Source organism: Dreissena polymorpha, chromosome 2 (assembly GCF_020536995.1).
Source record: "Dreissena polymorpha isolate Duluth1 chromosome 2, UMN_Dpol_1.0, whole genome shotgun sequence".
NCBI classification, from domain to species: domain Eukaryota; kingdom Metazoa; phylum Mollusca; class Bivalvia; order Myida; family Dreissenidae; genus Dreissena; species Dreissena polymorpha.
Genome location: NC_068356.1, coordinates 87,392,411 through 87,413,387, shown reverse-complemented (window position 1 = coordinate 87,413,387; position 20,977 = coordinate 87,392,411). Strand labels below are relative to the sequence as shown.

The 20,977-nt window shown below is 39.0% G+C and overlaps 1 protein-coding gene across 1 annotated transcript; it reads left to right on the top strand.

The window, feature by feature from the left end:
* Nucleotides 1-432: 432 nt before the first annotated feature.
* On the top strand, nt 433-20,761 carry LOC127867948 (A disintegrin and metalloproteinase with thrombospondin motifs 2-like). Its single transcript, XM_052409468.1, has 25 exons — nt 433-533; nt 1,036-1,325; nt 1,678-1,820; nt 2,506-2,632; nt 3,079-3,162; nt 3,989-4,136; nt 5,120-5,225; nt 6,058-6,201; nt 6,603-6,735; nt 7,011-7,127; nt 7,456-7,601; nt 8,088-8,151; nt 8,643-8,748; nt 11,044-11,177; nt 11,533-11,659; nt 12,206-12,298; nt 12,787-12,950; nt 13,421-13,559; nt 13,893-14,025; nt 14,772-14,911; nt 16,763-17,960; nt 18,320-18,542; nt 19,017-19,152; nt 19,833-19,976; nt 20,446-20,761. Exons 2-25 carry the CDS (start codon nt 1,155-1,157, stop codon nt 20,610-20,612), a joined length of 4,287 nt encoding a protein of 1,428 aa, XP_052265428.1. The 5' UTR covers nt 433-533; nt 1,036-1,154; the 3' UTR covers nt 20,613-20,761.
* The last annotated feature ends 216 nt before the right edge of the window (nt 20,762-20,977 follow it).

Genomic DNA, 20,977 nt, shown 5'->3' with positions numbered 1-20,977 from the left:
TTAAACCGTTATAATTGATACATGCCTTACAATAGGCAAAAAATGTGCTGGTAAACAACTACAAAAACAGCATGCTGTGTCTTATTTTCATAAATTTCAGTTAATATATTTCAGTTCATAAATTTCAGTTCATAAATTTCAGTTTAATTAAAACCAGCAAATGAGCGCTAGACGCATGAGCACTTCAGAACCTGACAAGTAGACTGCCTGGTTCTGATATTAACATGTGCTTCATAAGAATTATGATAATTGCTCAAAATACTGTCGGGGAGGCATTTCGGTACGTTTTGCAACTGTTTCATGTAACATGCTGAATACTAATTCTCTGAGATTCTTGGTGTATCCAGAGCTACCGGTACATATTATTATACTTTTCACTTCATATCATATTATTTACAAATAGATATAAATATATACCACTCTTTTTGTATTTATTATTATGTTGTTTTAACTATTATCGCGTTTGTACATATGTTGACTGTCAAAATGGCAATACATTTCTGGTTTCCAGCTTTCGGGAGTAGCAGAACAAGGTATGAGTTCGTGTTCGAAAGCTTGGTAATTTAAGAGCAGGACATGTTATCGTCATCATTAACTATCCATAAAAGAAAAGAATCCCACAGGCTTTGGTTTAGTGGTAAGGCTAACTGAAACATAGACGAAGTGTGTTAATACTCTAGATTTCTGTCTGAATATAGCATTGTTCTGTTGCTTTGAACACATAACATTAGTTCAAATCTTTCGAGATCATAATTGAAATAATTCATATTGAAAATACATGTATATGTACCTTCGTCAAAATGTACATTTAATGGTTTCATAGTTTGCCTTAATTCAGAATTAAGGGACCCGTTTCTTTCATAACGGCATGCATTGTATCAATAAATCTGGCAATTAAAAATTCGTTTAGTTATCTACACCATTTTGTTAATCGATTAAACGTTTTGTTTATTTCCAAGCGAATAACCACATCATTAACGGATTGGCTTAAATTTTAATTACACTTCACTCTCAGAGAAATTCTCACGCTTTCAGCAAATGCTAGCCCGGCTTCCCAAACCCACAGAGAAGTCCACATTCCAAAAGTCATTTCAGACAACACAGCAAATAATTCGATAGTCCTCGTTTTAAAATGGCGGAATATACCATTGCGTATGCGTCTGGAGCGCCATGACATTGTCACTTCCGTTTCGGTGATAGAAATCCAGGAGGAAGATAACGTTACGGCGGCCGAGTTGCTGCAAGATGATTCAGTATTTTATCAAGGCTCTGTAATAGGGCGGAAATTCAGCTTTGTGGCCATTCAGGAATCAAAGAACGGTTTTGTGCGTATAATTAAATAATTGTAGTATAATTGGGTATGCAGGAATTCCGTTGAAAATCGATAGCATACAGTCTGTTATCCTTTATCATTAAAACCACGCACTAAATGGTATTTCATCAGTAAGAAAAGTTGTGCGTCGTATAACTTGTAATAAAATGATTAAACCCACATTTGTTCTAATTTGCATTTCCGAAATTGCATAATTTCGTCCTAATGTCGTCTTCTAAACTGCACGCATATTGCGTGTATAATGGTACATATCGTTGTTTAGTACAAGTTTACGCATATTGCATGTAAAACGATACAGGTTATTTTTTATACAACTGTACGCATATTCGTGTTAACCGATACAGATCGGATTTATACAACTTCCGGAAGAAGGATTATCCGTGGAGCCTCTCGGACACCCCGGGCCAGGAGAGTTGGGCGAGCACGTGCTTGAGAGTCAGGGGAAGTCAGCCCCACCACCGGCTGCTGTTGTCGACCGACACATTCGGTGGGTTTCATTGAGTGCCTGGTTATAATATATAGGATGTTAAAATATGCATATGCAATGTGCTAAATTTTAAATTTGGCACAACAGTAAGATATCAGTTTGCTTAGGTATTCAAAAACTGGTCGGCGTTATAATGTTAATATAACTAGATCGTATGCTGTTAAAGTAATATAAACGGTAATTTATACATGAAGATATATATTGTGTGCGGCTAAAGTGCAATACATACAATTCTCGTCTGTGAACAAATGGCACGATAGTTCCTAAAATACACTGATAAATGAGCCGGATCACGATCAAACCTTTAGTTGCGATCAGTTAAATTATTATTTTGTTTGTTTGTTTCGATTTCTAAACTGATGAGTGTATAAATAGTATTGCTACGTTGTTGCCTTCACCTTCCCGCTCCATTTACCAAATGGCGTTTAAGATGTATTTCTTCAACTAATGTCACAAATTCAGGTTTCTTCGTTCGAACATTGAAACCTGGTTTTAGCGAATCCTGCTTTAACAAATTATCGTGTAAACCAGACGGTCTTGTCGGTTCCGAATTTTTTTCTTAATTTATTTGTAAAAAAAAACAACAACACATAATCTGCATGACCCAATTCCGAACTATTTTAACAAAAATTAATCTCAGATCGTAATGCATATATCTCATCAAATGAACACACGTCGCTTTTAGTCGCCGACGTGCTGCGCCGACGGAGTTCACCAAGTACCTAGAGGTGTTGGTCGTCGTCGATACGACGGTGGCAGACTTCATCGGGATAGAGAAAGTGAAGACGTACATACTCACTCTTATGAACATTGTAAGTGGTCATACTGATAACTTTTAATTGACACATTAAATCATGTGACGGTTGATGGCGTGGTTGTTTGATGAGACACAGTAAAATTGGCATTTGTAAATTAATATACCGGATACAAATATTTTAAACCCCCCTAGAGTGGGGATATTCATTATTGGAATCACTTGGCCCGTCGGTCAGTCGTCATAAAATGTTATTACTTTGTGTAGCGAAAAAAACTTCCATACTTTTCAAGCTATTTAATTAAAACTTGAAATACGCAATAATTATGAATTGGAGATACGCAAGAAACCTTTTCAATATAAGTGATCCACACATTCAAGAGTTATTTGCCCTTAAACAAAGGCCACAAAGAGTCGGGGGTATTGGCATTATTTTACCTTGACCGTTGGGGTAATGGTCGTTACTTTTGTGACACAGATCTAGTTTTTATTTGCATCGGTCAGGTGAACACGGTGTATCACGACGCAAGTCTTGGGGTCAACATTGAAGTGGTCACCGTGAAGATCATGTACATGGAAAAGGCCTCGGTATGTATAGCGTTATTCTGTTGTAAATTACCTTTTGCAATACGGTTATATATTACCGGTGTTTTCGTGCGCGTGTGTGTGCTTGTGTTAATGTGTATACGAATCAGTCAGTGTGCCTGTCCGCCTATCCTAGCCACGGACGGTCGGTCGGTCTTCTTAATTGTGTGTTCTCCATATTAAACATGTTTTTACGTACACGAAATAAATGAGATACCAGCATTCTTAATGTTTATTCATTCTTACTTGGTATATACTTTTGAGTGATTCTATTATTCAAGTTGATACATTATATATATATTTTATATATATATAGTACCATGAATCGATATAAACATACTTTATTAAACTTTGGTCTTTAAATTTGTAGCTTTTTTCGCATGTTTATTGTCCGTTAAAATCAAAAAAATCGAATGTGTTGATAGTGTCAGGCCGCCATCTTGAGAAAAATCTCATTTTTGACTCGCGAATTCTGATTGGCTGTTCTTATGTAAATATGTGCATGCTGTAAACGCTCTTGAAAAGAGATTGCAGGGGAAGTTACTTTTTATGATGAATGAGGCCGCCATTTGTTGAAATGGCGTATATAAAATTATTGATTACAGCAAACACGCTTACCGTACATCATGCGTTGAATGATATCATTCAACGTTTAAGTTTTTGCTTTCAACCTTGACATGTTTTAGTCAGGATAAATTATCATAATTTTAGCTTTCGACTCGAATAAGTTGTTCAATTATTCTATTAAAGGCTTTCGACCCAATCGAACTAAAATAACTATATTTAAATTATAATTTTTTTTTATTTTAGTTCTGTTCTTTGCTTAAAGGAAAAATCCGTGGTGATTGTGAGCGACCCTCAGGGAACTGTGGACCGGTTTTGTCACTGGGTCAGTGCGCAGGCGCATAGAGGAGCAGGCACGGGGACCAATCATGACGTTGCAGTACTTCTCACTCGGCACAAGTTTACTCCGGCAGGTAGGCCAGTCTAAACTGTATCGCGGTTCTAATCACTTGGAATCATTTTTGAAAGGAAAGTAGAGGTTACGCATACGCAATTAATTTCCTTCTAGATTACATATAAAATAGTTGAAGTTCGATATCAATTTTTACCATGATCAAGCGCATAGCCACTATATCATCATACATCATTAGAAAGATAAATGCATAATCTTTTGACAAAAATGTATGTCAATAAATTCTATGCGTTGTAACTCAAAATATTTACCTTAGAATAGGCAAACCGGTTTTGAAAGCTATGGAGGCGGCCATTTTGGGCTCAAATAGTATGGCCTACTTTCAGAGCCGGGAACCATCAACAGAAAAGTAGAGCACAAAAATGGCGTTTTTTCTTATTGCTTTCAAATATACCTTCAATTTGATAACAAAACATACCATTTGTAATGTATTTTACAAATCCTAGGCAGCATGTACCGAACAATGTGTGCTAAGTATCAAGTTGACTGCATGTAACCCTGCAAACAGGAGTTCCGGTTTGGGGTTATGTGACCTAGATTGGATTTATGTTTGGTTTAATTACACTAAATAATTGTGTATCCCTCTGTGGTCGAACGTATTGCCTATATCTAAAGAGTCTATTCTCTCTGCTGGTTTAAACGCAATGTAGAGAGCGCAACCATTCTTTGCGTGGTTGTTGCATGAATCCTATGTGTGTCTGCAACATTTAAGTGCATTTAACTGGGGACTTCGTTGGAAGATTAACGTTTGGGGTACGTTAATTTTATTATGAAGCTTTTGTCGAAATATCAGCGTTAAATCCCAGTTCTACGAGGTTGCTTGCAATTGAGCGCATTGTACTTCTTTGATTGCCACATAATATTGGTGTATGCAATTACAAGGAAATTATAAATTGAATACAGTGACATTGTAGTTATGTATGTATCTGTGTATTGACATTTTAATTCTCTTAAAAGTTAAAACAATTAGTCCGTGTGTTCCAGGGTACGCCCCCATCACGGGTCTCTGTATTCCGATGCGCAACTGCGCCCTTGTGAAGGATGACGGATTTACGAGCGCCTTTGTGATCGCGCACGAGATGGCGCACGTGTAAGTAACATGTGCTATGACAATCGCGTACGAGATGTTCGTGAAAGTGAAAAGCCTCTATGATCGCATAGGTGTAGACGCACACTTTGCATAATATTGAACCTGTACGACGTCCTTATAGCTATCCTTTCATATAGTATACTATTGAAACCACTGAACTGCTCTCATTCGTGATATCTATCCTATCATATCGTATATTCGTATAACCACTTCAATGCATGCATTCCTGATATCTATCATCTCATGTCGTATACAGTTTTAACAAATTTATCGTGTGCCACCCTGATATCGATACTCTCATGTCATATAAAACCAAAAACAACTTCAACGCGCGCCCTTCTGATACTCAATCCTCTCATCACATAACTTTATAAGCACTTCAACTTACGCCTGCCTGATATTCAATGAGCCGTGTTCTGAGAAAACTGGGCTTAATGCATGTGCGTAAAGTGTCGTCCAAGATAAGCCTGTGCAATCCGCACAGGCTAATCAGGGACGACACTTTCCGCTTTTATGGCATTTTGAGTTTCATTGAAGTCACTCCTTACCAAAAATCACGTTAAGGCGGAAAGTGTCGTCCATGATTAGCCTGTTCGGACTGCACAGGCTAATCTGGGATGACACTTTACACACATGCATTAAGCCCAGTTTACTCAGAACAAGGCTCCAATCATCTCATCGTAGAACGGTATAACTTCTTGAACGTACGTCACAATGATGTACAATAACCTCATATCGTAAATAGCCACGTTACCGTATCCACATCCAATCCTCTCATAACGCATAACCTTATCGTCTCATATTTTGTAACCACTTGAATGTACGTCTTTAGGTTTGGGCTCTGGCACGACGGGCACGGAAACACGTGCTACGGACAGGCGTACACTACCAGCATCATGGCCACTGTCGTGCAGTCCTCCTTCAACCACTATTGGTGGTCCGGATGTAGCAAGACCAAGATGCTCGAGGTTCTACCGTAAGATATCATTAACGGTAGACATGAGCATTCTGGTAATGGGTTTACTCCGTTAGTACCAAGCAGCTGTGGAGTAAATATATTTGTTGTTTGTTCCAAGCACCTCTTGAGTGTATGCGGTTCATACCATAGCATAGCGTATGTATGTTCAGTCCGTACCATACGTTTTCGAACCTAGACTTCAATATATTAATTTCTTTTTAACGAAATAGTTTTCAATTAAATTAACGTCGTCTATTTTAAATAGAACTTACATTCTTTTTAACTGCTTAAGATTATTTTCTGTGTACTGGAGCTCTAACAAGTTAAAAGTCTTACTGAAGATACAAACACTCACTATTTAATAAACTACATCAATTCAGAATACTTGTATTAAATCTGCCGCAATACTTTCCTGTAAGGTATCTGACCTGCTTGAACAACAACCCGCATACGGTTGTCAAGGAGACGCTGCCATCGCCCCTGGGTCGGGGTTGGTCCCTGGACCAACAGTGCCGGGTTGAGTTTGGGGAGAGGGCGACATTCTGTAAAATCGTGAGTACTTTTTGTGATCAAATTATCGTTATCGTTGTCGTCGTCGTTGTTGTTGTTGTACATAATTATATTTGTCAATGATGTTTCAAGCAAGGTGATGAATTACATTTGAGATGACATTAGTTTTAATGACGATGTTAAAATTGCAATAGGTACGATTGTTAAGTTTTGCTTTTAGTCTGTTGGTGTATGGCAGTAAGGGGTTTATTAATAAATTGTCATCGTGTATTCGCGAAAAACTATTGTTACGTTATCAGTGCTTTGATTTCTTTCAGTTTGGCAATATCGACCCCTGTGGTCAAATGTGGTGCGACGATGCTACACGGGCATACTCGTGCAAAACAAAGAACGTCGTGCCCTTAGACGGGACTCAGTGCGGACCCACCTCTCATGTGATGTCATTTCCTGTGTTATAAAATATTCGAAAAAAACTTTTTTTTTAATTTAAAATGACTCTTACAATATTATTTTATGGGGGAGATTAAATTTTCAAATGATCTACTTTAAACATCAAATGGTATTCTCTTCGACTTAGCATGCATGGAATCGGATCATTTTCTTCATCGTTTAAGAAAATTGTAATCCTTTATGCACATGTGTAAATCGGGGTTACCCGCGCTGGTTCTGTCATGCTAGCTCGTTACGGTACAGTATATACTGTATTTCAATGTGTGCGTGAAAAGTAAGACATATCGGTACATGTTATATTCTTTCCCGCAGTGGTACTGTCAGTCGGGTGCGTGCGGTTACCGTGGTAACGAGTCGCCGGTTCAAGGCGGCTGGAGTGCCTGGTCCGGGTGGAGCAACTGCTCCGCTCAGTGCAACATCGGCTTCAAGCGGCGGTCCCGAGTCTGTACCAACCCAAAGTAGGCTTGACATGAGGACTTCACTAAAAAGATTGGAGCCTCGCTTTGAGAACACGTGGTTTAATGCATGTGCATATGCAGTCCTCGCAGGCTAATCAGGAACGATACTTTCCGCTTCGATTGTAATCGTAGACTTTTTTTAAGTACAAATCAAGTTAAGGCGTAAAGAATTGTCCCTGATAAGCCTGCGCGGACGACATAAGGCCCATTTTCCCAGAGCGAGGCTCATCGGTATGTTAAGCGTTCATATTGTCAGAATGACGATCGGGAAAATTGGTGCTGAAGTTTTCTATTTCACGTCCATAAGTACTCAACCCCATTGATATCTGAAATTGATCGCTTAAGTATTTCAAACAGTGTACTTAAGATAGCGCTGCATTTAATTGATCGCAAACAAATGTTGAACATTGGTAATATTATGTCCAATTCATTTTGATATACAGTAATATTGGTCGTCCGTTTAAGATTGAACATTATGCATTTCAGACCAGATTTCGGGGGCAAAGAATGTGACGGTGAAAGCGATAACACGGACACTTGCATTGCTCAGGTTTGTAACACATAAAACATGTATAAGCCTTGCTCTGGGAAAACGGGGCTTAATGCATATGCGAAAATAACTGCCACAGATAATCAGGGACTACACGTTACATATAGACTGAATTTTCGTTTCGAAGAAACTTCATTTAAATTCCATAAAAGCGGAGTGTCGACCCTGATAAGCCCGTGCGTACTACCCAGGGTAATCTGTGACGACACTTAAATATTAATTAAATATAAAACATAAATTAAGCCCCGTTTTCGTAAAGCAAGACTCACATTTATAATGTATCCACCTGTCAAATTGTCGAATTGAATGATCAACAAACGGAATGGTTCACAAATGTATATATTAATTCATATTCATAAAAAGCAATATTGAAATAACCTTCGAATCGATCGACACGTTACTATTGTGTGCAGTTTAAAAAAACGCACCAGCGCGTTGCTATTTGTAATCGTGCTAAAGCCGGATGCAGTAGTTCTGAGGGTATATTACAGGAGTGCACGGAATACTACGACCAGCGAGCCGCACAGTGCACAGCGATGGATGCCGTGCCAGTGAAAGGACAAACACGTACCTGGAGACCGTACCAAATCACTAAAGGTATAAACCATTCTAGCATGCTCAATCATTGAGTGTATAGTCTGATGAAACATAAACCTTTTGCTTGACACTGGTCAATATATACGGAATATTACGCTAGTCAATTGTTCCAAGAGTTTGTATCACTCGAGTTGCTTGTGTGATGACATAGCACACGAGAGGCGGAGCCTCGAGTGTGATGCGAAATAGCACAAGCCACGAGAGTGATACAAACTCTTGGAACAATTGACTAGCGTAATATTCCTTGTATTATATACAACAACTAACGAAAACAGTTAACAAATGTATTTTTTACTTTAACAAAACTGACAAAACAATGACTAAAACGGTACGCCATAGTTTATTTAAGACGCGTATGAATACAGTTTATGTAAATTAACGTGTAATTATTCGAACCGGGAAAACACAGGTTTCCGACACGCTTACCTTATTGCCATCGTTAATCCAATTTTTATAACAATTAAGTTGACAACTTTAATCCGATGTTTATAACAAAAATGTTTAAACGATATCCACTTCCACTTCTATCTTCCATGTCTTTATCGAAACTCAGTTTAAACCAAACTATTTTATTGTATTCATATCGAAATATACAATTATGCATGATAAACACACACTCCAAAATACGTTTATAACACATAGTTTACTGTTAAAAAACACCACGTCCGACATAAAACTGTTGTGTTTTGTCACAGAAATGACGTCACACGATGTACTACGTAATATATTTCGTAATATTAAATATTTCTATTTTCGGTGCGTGTAATGTGACGTCATTAAAGGGGTCGAAGTAGTCCGGCTAGTATGGTAATACGAAATTGGAAACAGCGAGTAGCGTAATACGGGATTTTTTATTTCAACGATTGATACAACCTGTATTTTGTTAAAAGCATTAAACAGGTATATAATAAAATTGTATAATTATGTTCATAAGCACCATCAGCATCATATATATTTTCATCAACACTAATACTAGCAGGAGAAGCAGGAATGTGCTTTTTTTAGGAATTGAGACCACCTTGATTGTACATGATATACTATAATCTCTATAATCTTTACTATGCTTCAGATTAATGTGGCTGAGTAGTCGGATCAAGGAATATAAATTATTACCGAGCATTATTTGATGTATTGTATAGAGTAAACAGTAGCAAGGAGAACATGATCGAAATGCATGCAAAACACCAAAACTGGTACTTGTATATCAAAACTTTAAAAAAAATAGCCTCTCCTTGTGAAAACGGAGCTTAATGCATGTGCGTAAATTGTCGACCCAGATAAGCAAGTGCAGTCTGCAACACTTTCCGCCTGGACAGGATTTTCGCTTAGACGATACTTTATTTTAATGAAATAATCCATGAAAGCGGAAAGTGTGTGTACCGTAATTGCTCTATGTTTTCGGACACTTAAAACTAATTAAATTTTGTCGTGTCCGAAAACTTAGATACGAAAAAATATTCACAAAATACAGGTGTCGAAAACTTAGAGTCGAAAATTTAAGTGTCCGAAAAAAAGCGTCAATTGTATCAACGCCTACCGGTAATAGCACGCGCTTGTAAAATACCATGCCGTATAGTATAAATTACAGTTATATATTTTTGCACTGCATTTTAAATAATTTTAAATGCTTTATTTATTTGACAGAAAGTTACTGCAAGGTTGTACTTTAACCAACGAGTTCAAAGATGAGCATGTGATGTACCGATACTCGCTAGTATGAACCTGTAATTAACGCATTAAAAAAGCAAACTATGAATTCTTTGCTTGGTCATTTCCGATAATTGTTGTCTAACTCCTTCCATTGTTCGTAAAACTTGCACTAGGGTGCATCCCACTTTGAAGCGTTTAGTATTTGTCACAGTTATTTTACTGAGAAGGGGTGGTACAATTTCGGTAGATAATTGAACTGTTAATTGGCACTACCTATGGTAATTGTCATAACGCTTATTATACTATCGGGCGAAACCATTGTTTAATACCAGCTTACAAGGTTATTTACCCAATAACGCAAATGTAATGGTCCGTTGCCCTCGGGCATGCACCTGCCATGTTTTAAGATGTTAATCTGGTTGTAAAAACCCTTAATCGAAGTGTCATTAGATATCGAAAACAGGACTGAAATTTGGCTTAATAACGCTGTAAAATATACTGTCCGAAAACTTAGAGACATTAATTATGGACGAAAACTCGTGTGTCCGAAAATTAAGAGTCACGAAAAATATTATTTTTGCTAAAAAAGGGCTGTCCGAAAACAAAGAGTTATTACGGTATGTATATATGTGTGTTGGGCTTTAGAGTCCGACCGCTGCAAGCTGACGTGTGTAGCAGACGGTAGCAGCGACGTCGTGACGTTCGACGCTTTCGTCGATAACGGAACTCCGTGTTCGTACGACGATCCAGGCCAGATATGCATCGATGGACAGTGCGTGGTACGACACGCATGCGTACACTGTATATACCTGTATGGACCCCCATATATAACACAGCACATAATGAAATTATCAGTGGTAAATGTTACCTACTTTGACTCAAACTAATTGTGTCACTAATATGTTCAAATGAGCAGGTTTGCACATACATGCAGGCGTGAAGACGCAGGGGACGTGTAAATTTACTTTGAAATACAAGCACACACAGGCACACGCGAATTTACCGGAAATTCGACGTACTGTAAATTCATTTGATTGTAATAAGAGTGGAATACAGAGTAGACATGGAAACAGTTTTAAGTATTATTATGCTTCATATGAGTAAATATCCAATGGTACATTTAATTATTTGCAGCCAGTTGGCTGTGATGGCGTGCGCGGTTCGGATGCGAAGCTTGACAAGTGTGGGTTGTGTCGAGGGAACGGGTCTAGTTGCAAAACTGTGACCGGAAATGTGCATCGCACATTCAAATATGGTGCAGGTGAAATAACTCGTACTGTTTCAGTTTGCAATTTTTCAATATGAGTCGTGTTATGAGAAAAATGGGCATAATGCATGTGCGTAAAGTGTGATTGAAAATCTATTTTACTTTTCATTCTGTTCATACATTTACAAATTATTCATTAAAATTTTGGAAACGAAGAACGTACCGTGTCTTTTATTATAGTTATGCCTGCTTGGAATTAATAAAACACACGATGGACGAACTATATATTATAAACATAATCTTACTTTATATAATGCATTCTTATTTCTCTGCATATACTATTCTATGGCCGCAAAACGATGACTTTAGCGGTCGCCGTGGCGTGGTGGATATGGTGTTCGCCTAGCGCCAAGGAGGTCGTGCGTCAACTCCCCATTGTGTGGGCGTTATTTATATCTCCTCTAAAGGAAACCAAATACTGGCTCTATGCAGGAAACGAAATCGGGAAGGGTTCAATAAATTTTAGGCTTTCGATGCAATAGAGCTAAAATACATAGGTCTAAATATGTCAAAATTAATGATAACCTCTCTTACCTCAAGCGGGAGGTGACCATTACGAGAGGGTGATGGTACTGCCGGAAGGGGCCCGGGACATCGTCATCAAAGAGACCGCCACCCTGCCGCACTTCATATGTACGTTGTACAATTTATTGAACACGAAATCAGTTTATACTCAATGATAAGCAGGATGAATGTGTGAAATGCAGTGTTTTAACGAATATGCTGTACTTGATTCACGATTGGAAAATGACATTCACACTGCAGAATGCAATAGCGGTTGCGTGTCTCTTTGGGATCATGCACAACTCCAACTTGTATCCAAAAACGTTGTTATTATTTTGATTTGTTTTCTCATTTGTGTACGTTTTTTAAAGAGTTTATGTTAACAAGCATTATTAATACAGAGTGATCTATTTGATCTGAGAATCTCTGAGTAACACAGAAATGCTTGATTTTGTTTCACAAGCAAAATATCATTAACAATACTTTCACTTTGATAAAGCATGACAAAACAAGATTTGTATTTGATGCCTTTTAGGGTCAATAATTTAATCGTTTTGCTTTTCGTAAACGAAAACGGTAGGTTATTTTAAAATAATAGTGTATTCTATTCCGCCCAGCTGTTGAGGATACACGCTACTATACTCGCGTACTCAACGGTGACGGCGCCCAGGGTCGAAGTCGCCCGTTTGTACTCGAGGGGGCGTGGTTCGAGTACACCAACAATCAGGGTCACGAAAAGCTGTCGACAAAGGGGCCTGTTCATAGGAATGTTAATGTTTTGGTAAGCCAGTTTAATTTACATTATTATACTGTTTGCGCAAGTTAACACGATTTAGGTGTATTCCGAAATTCGTATTGAGCTTCCTTTGTTCTATTAGTAAAAATTAGATTGAATTTCCCATTATATAGACTATCACAGAAGCCAATACAAAAGAGAAGCCAATTTCGATCCTTTCATTTGATTAAATGCGTTTGCGTTTATAATTAAACGTGTTTTAGTATGTTTTTTTTTTCTCTCAAACTTTCTTTCTACACTGTCAGCTTTTGATTACTTTCCAGCGAATCGCTTTACAATTGGGCATTTGAATACGATGGAAACTTTTATACTTGTCGCATTTGACGCATCTTTATAATTTTACGCCCAATGTGTAGAATCGTTCCTGATACGGTCAAGCCAAACCCCTATCTAACCGGCATACTAAATTTGCAATAAATACTAAAGGGTATGAAAATAAAACGTATATGTTGAAGGTTTATCCCATGGACTGGAAGATTCCGGCCAGCCTGGATTTCGCCTACACCATTGACAATAACGACTTCACATGGGAGAAGAGCAAATACACGTGGAAGTTTGAGGACTGGAGCCCGTGCAGTGTCACGTGCGGAAAAGGTGAGATTCCGCACGCGCGGAAACATCAAATTGAATAGCCTTTGGTAAAAACAACAACTTTGCTTAGTGCATGTGAAAAAACTGTCATCCCAGATTAGCATTGCAGTTCGCAGATTCAATAAGCCCAGTTTTCCAGGAACGCGGCTCATCGCATTACAATTCATTACAACTCCCAGTTATGAAATGTAAGTGATGAAACGTTACAGAGTTTCCAGAGCGAGAAGGAATTGCTTCAATCAAAAGATATTACATGTGTAGATGAAAAATATAGAAACTGCAAAGATTCTGATAATGTTAGAAGTTTGTATACATATTTACATGGTTTGTATTAAGGTGTTCAACACATTGTCTATGCCTGCACGGACAAACAGAAGGAGGTGAAGGTCGAGGACAAATTATGTGACGTCATAGAAAGGCGCGAGTCTAAAAACCACGTCTGCGAAATGATTGACTGCGATTCGCTGAAGTAAGAACATTTGAGTCGTATTCTAAGAAAACTGGGCATAATGCATGTGCGTAAAATGTCGTCCCAGATTCACCTGTGCAGTCCGCACAGGTTAATCAGGGACGACACTTTCCGCGTTTATGACATTTTTCGTTTAAAAGAGTGCATGTCTCTTCTTAGCAAAAATCCAATTTAGGCGGATTGTGTCATCCCTGATTAGCCTGTGCGGACTGCACATGCTAATCTGGGACGACACTTTATGCGCGTTAATTATGCCCAATTTTTCTCAGACCGCGACTCATTTTGTAAAAAAAAGGTCATTTTATCCTCGTGTGCATTCATTGTGGTCGTTTAACGGATACGCACAGCTGTTTGAGATAGCTGCATTTCTTTGTTTTTAAAAGGAAGTTTTAAACTAGTTTCATTTACATTTTATAACTAATGATTGGGTGGTTACTTACCGCGTTGGTTTATTAAGGCCGTGACGTTGCCGTTACTTTATTAGCTCGTTAAGATCCTGTTGTTATTCTTTGAACGAAGTCGACATTAGCTTTTGGTGCATGCTTATTTTAATTTGAAACTGAGTAGGGGCTTTATACTGCAATATGTTCAAATATTTAGGTCCACAAAACAATTTTCTAGAAACCAAGAAGAACCCTACTTGAGGGACTCGCAATCCCATATCTTTAGAATTGCAATTAATATACACGTATTCTTATTCGTACAAATATTGTATTTCACTACTATAAATCTACTGCGCGTGTCAGGTACCTATGGCGCATGCGCCGTGACTACAGCGCGTGCTCCGCCACGTGTGGGAAGGAAGGCGTCCACTATCAGTTGTACGAGTGCGAGTCGATAGAGAGCGGGGACACAGTGGACCGGATATACTGTCAGAACATATCAGGTCGGGTACCATTGTGCTTTTTAGCTCACCTGAGCACAACGTGCTCATGGTGAGCTTTTGTGATCGCCTTTTGTCCGTCGTGCGTCAACCGTCATCCGTCGTGCGCCGTCAACATTTGCCTTGTTAACTCTCTAGAGGCCACATTTATTGCCCAATCTTCATGAAATTTGGTCAGAAGATTGGTCTCAATGATATCTTGCATGAGTTCGAAAATGGTTACCTTTGCTTAAAAAACATGGCTGCCAAGGGGCGTGGCATTTTTCCATATATGGCTATATATATGGCTATAGTAAAATCTTGTTAACACTTTAACTTTGTTGAGACCACATTTATTGTCCAATCTACATGAAACTTGGTCAGAACATTCATTCTTATGATATCTTGGACGACTTTGAAAATGATGCCGGTTGGTTGAAAAACATGGCCGCCAGGGGGCGGGGCATTTTTCCTTATATGGCTATATATGTCTATAGAAAATCTTGTTAACACTCTAAAGGCCACATTTATTGTCCAATCTTCATGAAACTTGGTCAGATGATTTATCCCACTAATATCTTGGACGAGTTAAAAAATGATGCCCTTTAGTTGTAAAACATGGCCGCCAGTGGGCGGGGCATTTTTCCTTATATGGCTATAGTAAAACCTTGTTAACACTCTAGAGGCCACATTTATTTTCCGATCTTCATGAAACTTGGTCATAAGATTTGTCCCAATGATTACTTGGATGAGTTCGAAAATGGTTTTGGTTTCTTTAAAAACATGGCCACCAGGGCATTTTTTCCTTATATGGCTATATATGGCTTTTGTAAAACCTTGTTAACACTCTAGAGGCCACATTTATTGTCCAATCTTCATGAAATATGGCCAGAAGAGTGTTCTTATTGATATCTTGGATGAGTTCGAAAATGGTTACGTTTGCTTGAAAAACATGGCTGCCAAGGGGCGGGGCATTTTCCTTATACGGCGATATATGGCTATAGTAAAATCTTGTTAACACTCTAGAGACCACATTTATAGTCCGATCTTCATGAAACTCGGTCAGAAGATTCATCCAAATAATATCTTGGACGAGTTAAAAAAAGATGCCGGTTTGTTGAAAAGCATTGCTACCACGGGGCGGGGCATTTTTTCTTATATGGCTATATATGGCTATAGTTAAACCTTGTTGTCACTCTAGAGGCCACATGTATTGTCCAATCTTCATGAAACTTGGTCAGAAGATTTGTCCTAATAATTTCTTGTTATCTCATGTGAGCGACTTTGGGCCTTTCAGGCCCTCTGGCATAATTCGTCCTTTAACTAAAGTTAAACGTAAATGAGTTTTCAGTGTAATAGAAATCGACGCTTAGGAGAATTTTGAACGTTTATCGTTTAATATTTGTACATTTAAACCGTTTTTACTTCTTCTTTCGATATATTCCTTACCAAGCTTCGTTTCCGAACCAGGCACGCCATCACAAACAATTTCTTCTTAGGCATTATGATTGTTTTTCGACAACATATGTTGTTCATTAATACACATCCTTACCATGTTAACCCATAATTATGCCTAGCGTCTAGAAAAAAGGCCTTGGCAAACAGCGAAGACCCAGATGAGACGCCGCATGATGCGGCGTCTCATTTGGGTCTGCGCTGTTTGCTTAAAGGAATTTCTGTAAGAAATATTCTAAATATAGAAATAAATATACTAGAAATCCATTATTTTGGAAATAAATTGATTCAATTTTGAAGGATGGGACAGTCCACTCGGCATAAATGGGTTAAAGGAAACCGTCAGTTTATTGTTTACCTTTTATCCACAGCAGAAAAACACACACTGTCTTTCCAATAAAAGTTATTTTCCTTATTAAGAGCCAATCTCCAACGAGCCCTGCAATCGCATGGAATGCACGGCGGTGCTATTCAAATGGAATGTGACGTCAGATTGGAGCGAGTGCACGCAAACTTGCGGCGAGTCTGGAACACAGTATCAGTTGTTTTTCTGCCTGAAACTGACGGGAGACCGAGAACCAGAAACGGTGGAAAACCGATTTTGTTCCGATCTTAAAAGCCCTCAGGAACCACGTGCGTGTAACCGGCTACCGTGTTTGTCGTATAAATGGAGACCAACAGATACCTGGCACGATTGCAACGCAAGCTGTGGTACTGACGGAGTGCAGTTGCAGAAGTTGGTGTGCAAGAAGTACATAGGCGATAAGCCAATAAGCGACGTGAGTGCGTGGTTTTGCAGGAGCGAAGAAAAAACGACGGAAAGTAGGGCGTGTAACAGGAGGGACTGCTACAGGCTAAAGTGGGTAATGTCGGATATATGGTCGGACTGCAGTCAAACGTGCGGGCAATCAGCTGTCAGGGAGCGTCGGACTCAATGTAGAAATGTGACGTACGACGATCGGGAAACCAGTCTGGCTGACAAGTTTTGTGCTGAAATCGAGAAACCAGTCGTTATTGAAAACTGTAATTTACCGCCCTGTGAAAGTTTTGCCTGGCAACCTTCGGAGCGTTGGGGCAACTGCTCTAAGAAATGTGGCGATATGGGTACGCAAACTCGGGCGTACGATTGTGTCAAAGAAGGCACCGAAACTGTGATTTCCGATGAAAATTGCGCACAAAAATACGTTCAAAAAGAAGTTCGAGAATGTAATCGATTTCCATGCCACACATTCGAATGGCGGACAGACGACGCCTGGTTGCCGGCATGTCGTAAAACATGCCAAGAGGAGCATGTCGTAAAACAAATGCGAAACGTGAAATGCATGCAAATCTATCTTGGTGGACAAGAGGAGGTGACCGACGAATACTTCTGTGCTAATTTGACGAAACCGGATGTCATTAGAAAATGCGAAAACCTAAACTGCACTCGGAGCACCTGGTCGATGACCAACGTGGGTGAATGTAACGCTACCTGTGGGGTGCAGGGCGGTCAACGCCGCACTGCAGTCTGTGTGACCTCAGAGAAAAATGGAGGTCACGAAACGATTGCAGACGAACATTGTCCTCTGCCGAAGCCAGCCAATATATCACGGCCATGTTATATTGAATCGTGCTACAGGTTTGGTTTGAATAATACTCTATTAAATTTCTTCCGATGAAACTGACTAAAATGTTAAGATAACTGAAGAGATAACAACAACGCGATTGCATCAGTATAGAAATAATGTCCTGTAAAAAAACATTTATATTAAAATGTAAAGATAAGTTCTGTTTTCTTAAGCAATGTATCACTTTTCGAACAATATTTTGCAAGAACATAATTATGTTATGCAAGGCGACATTTGCGAACTTTGTATTAATGGTTGATAATTAAACTACTAGTTATTTGCAGATGTAAGAACTTTCGGACGTCAATGATAATGCTCTTAAAAGATCCGCAAAGTAAGCATGTGCATGTTACTTACACCCCTTCTTAAGGTACGCACCTTCCGGTTCCGGTGACTCCTGGGGCGTGTGCTCAGTTACGTGTGGTGGTGAAGGATACCAGATACAGGACGGCCAGTGTGTTCGGCAAAACGGTCCGCTTAGCACGCCTGTACCGGACAGCCACTGCCAAGAGGCGAGAGTGGAGAGGAACGCGCGCACATGCCATACGGCTTCCTGTGGTGTCCTGGACTGGAACGCGGGGCCCTGGTCAATGGTGAGTTATCTGTTTTGTAGGTGTCGTGTTTTCTTACTTGGTATTTTCGTCATCCTGTTTGTTTCATATGCCCTCATGCCGGTTTTATTTTCTTCTTTAAACTTTCATTAGTGGATGATTTTTTATTAATCGTATCGTTGTAAATGGATCGTTGCTGAGAATTGAGGATTGTTACGTTTCCATTACTCTTACTGTAAAATCATCATTTGGGGAGCGATTCTTTAACCAATTTATGCCTAGTGGACTCTCCCATCCTTCTAGATTGGATCAATTTATTTCCAAAATTAGGGATGTCTAGTATATTAATTTCTATATTTAGAATATTCTTACAGCATCATGCGGCGTCCCATCTGGGTCTACGCTGTTTGCCAATGTCTTTTTTCTAGACGCTAGACATAAATGGGTTAAGTATTTGATATTATCCGTTCACTGTTCTTCTACAAACAACGTGAGGATTTGCACTAATATCTTCAGTGTTCAAAGACGTGTGGTGCGGGACAAAAGAAGCGGGTGGTGTTTTGCGGAGAGCCCGGGGGTAAAGCCGACCCCTCGCAATGTCATGGTACCGCGCCTAGCGAATATGAGTCTTGTGAAGAGGAGAAATGTCCGGGTAGGTGAAGAGAACCAGAATTGTTAATAGTGATCAATGGAAATAATTAGCAATTTTGCAAGGACAAATGCTACTATTTATTGCCTTATCAATTCGTTACCCCCCCCCCCCCCACACACACACACACAAATATCCACTATATAGCAGAACTGAAAGGATTGACATCATGTTTTTCTTCAAAGATTATTACCAGCTCTCATCGGTACAGTGAGTCGCCGTCATATTTTTGTAATGCTATACGTTGTTTTCATTGAACAAGAATCATTACTCCGCTCGTTCTTCAAATATACCGGTATATCACATTGTATTATAACTCAAATAAAAAGTAATGCTTTATCAAGATGATTAAATACCCAATTTGTAATTTGGCGAATATATAATCTTAGAAATCACATTTCAGAAAGATCCCCAATAGTTAATTATTAATGACGAACATAATGAACCCATGTATGCCTAGCGTCTAGAAAAAATGCCTTGTTGATGCATGATGCGGCGTCTCATCAGGGTCTGCGCTGTTTGCTTAAAGGAATTTCTGTAAGAAATATTCTAAATATAGAAAAAAATATACTAGACATCTCTAATTTTCGAAATAAATTGATCCAATTCAGAAGGATGGAGGAGTCAACTAGGCATAAATGGGTTAACATGGTGGATTTGTAAATCTGTTTATAATATCGCAGCTGACAATAAAGAACCGGAATGCGTAAGAGACAAAGCGGCCATCTGCAAGCGTGCCACCGAGGTGCATTGTGGACATAAATCCTTCTTCCGGGTGTGCTGTCAGACGTGCGCGCGCATTCAGGCAGACGATCCTCATTCGGAAGGTGAAGTTTCAAGTATACGTCATTGCATTTTAAGTAAAGAGATTCTTGAAGAGCGCTACACTGTCCACAGGCACATGAGTTGTATTAAACATTTACTTCATTATGATTAAGCTACGCAGTTCTAATCCGTTTGCAGCTTTTGGCAAATTAAAAAAATCTCAGTTTTAAATGCACGGCTCGACTGCAATTCCGGCAAATTAACATCGATATAAGTCGGTTCTTCGTGAAAAAGATTACTTTCTCCATGTCCTATTCATATTACAATAAGATGGCACCAAACGCTTGTTTGTATTTATTTTATTTTTCAAAAGAAAATGTAGTTGACATTTAAACCCAAACAAATAAATAAAGCAGCGGATTTTCGAACATTATCACACAATTAATTAGCAATATACATACAAGTATGTATACAAGTATAATGATTATTTAGACTAACGACGTGAACAATGGTATTTTCTTTTTCTCATAGACAATGGAGGCAAGCCCGACTGCGGCGGAGACAGAGGGTCATTTTGCATAAATGCAACTCGGCGTCACTGCTCGTTCGATGCCTACCGACACGTCTGCTGTCGGAGCTGCGCGCGCATTCAATCGAGTGTGGACATGAGGAGCTATAGCAATCACAGCCGTCGCTAAGGAGGCTGATGTCTCTTGACTAGTTTCCAAAATCGGCGAAATATGTACAATGTCACGGAACGCTTGATTGATGTCCATACGAATGCCCCGCTTGTTTGATTTTAAGCTTGTACTTTGAAATAAAATGGGGAAATAACTAAGTACCAGTATATTTCGTTGTGATTCGAGTGGAGTGGTTGACCTAGATGTGGAAAGTGAAGTGACCTCTCTGCTTACTGGTCAAGTAAACTTGTCTTTATTATCATTTTAGGCGCTATACATCGCTTTACATCACAGAAACCTTTAAGAACAAGAGATGTGTTTGTTAGAAACACAATGCCCCCTTAATGCGCAGCTTTGAAGTAAAATTTCAATATATCATTTGC

Coding starts and splice junctions, on each gene's coding strand:
- LOC127867948 (XM_052409468.1), top strand. CDS start 1,155: ATGCGTCTGGAGCGCCATGACATTGTCACTTCCGTTTCGGTGATAGAA. Junction 11,178..11,532: donor GCATCGATGGACAGTGCGTG/GTACGACACGCA, acceptor AATTATTTGCAG/CCAGTTGGCTGTGATGGCGT. Junction 13,560..13,892: donor CAGTGTCACGTGCGGAAAAG/GTGAGATTCCGC, acceptor GTTTGTATTAAG/GTGTTCAACACATTGTCTAT.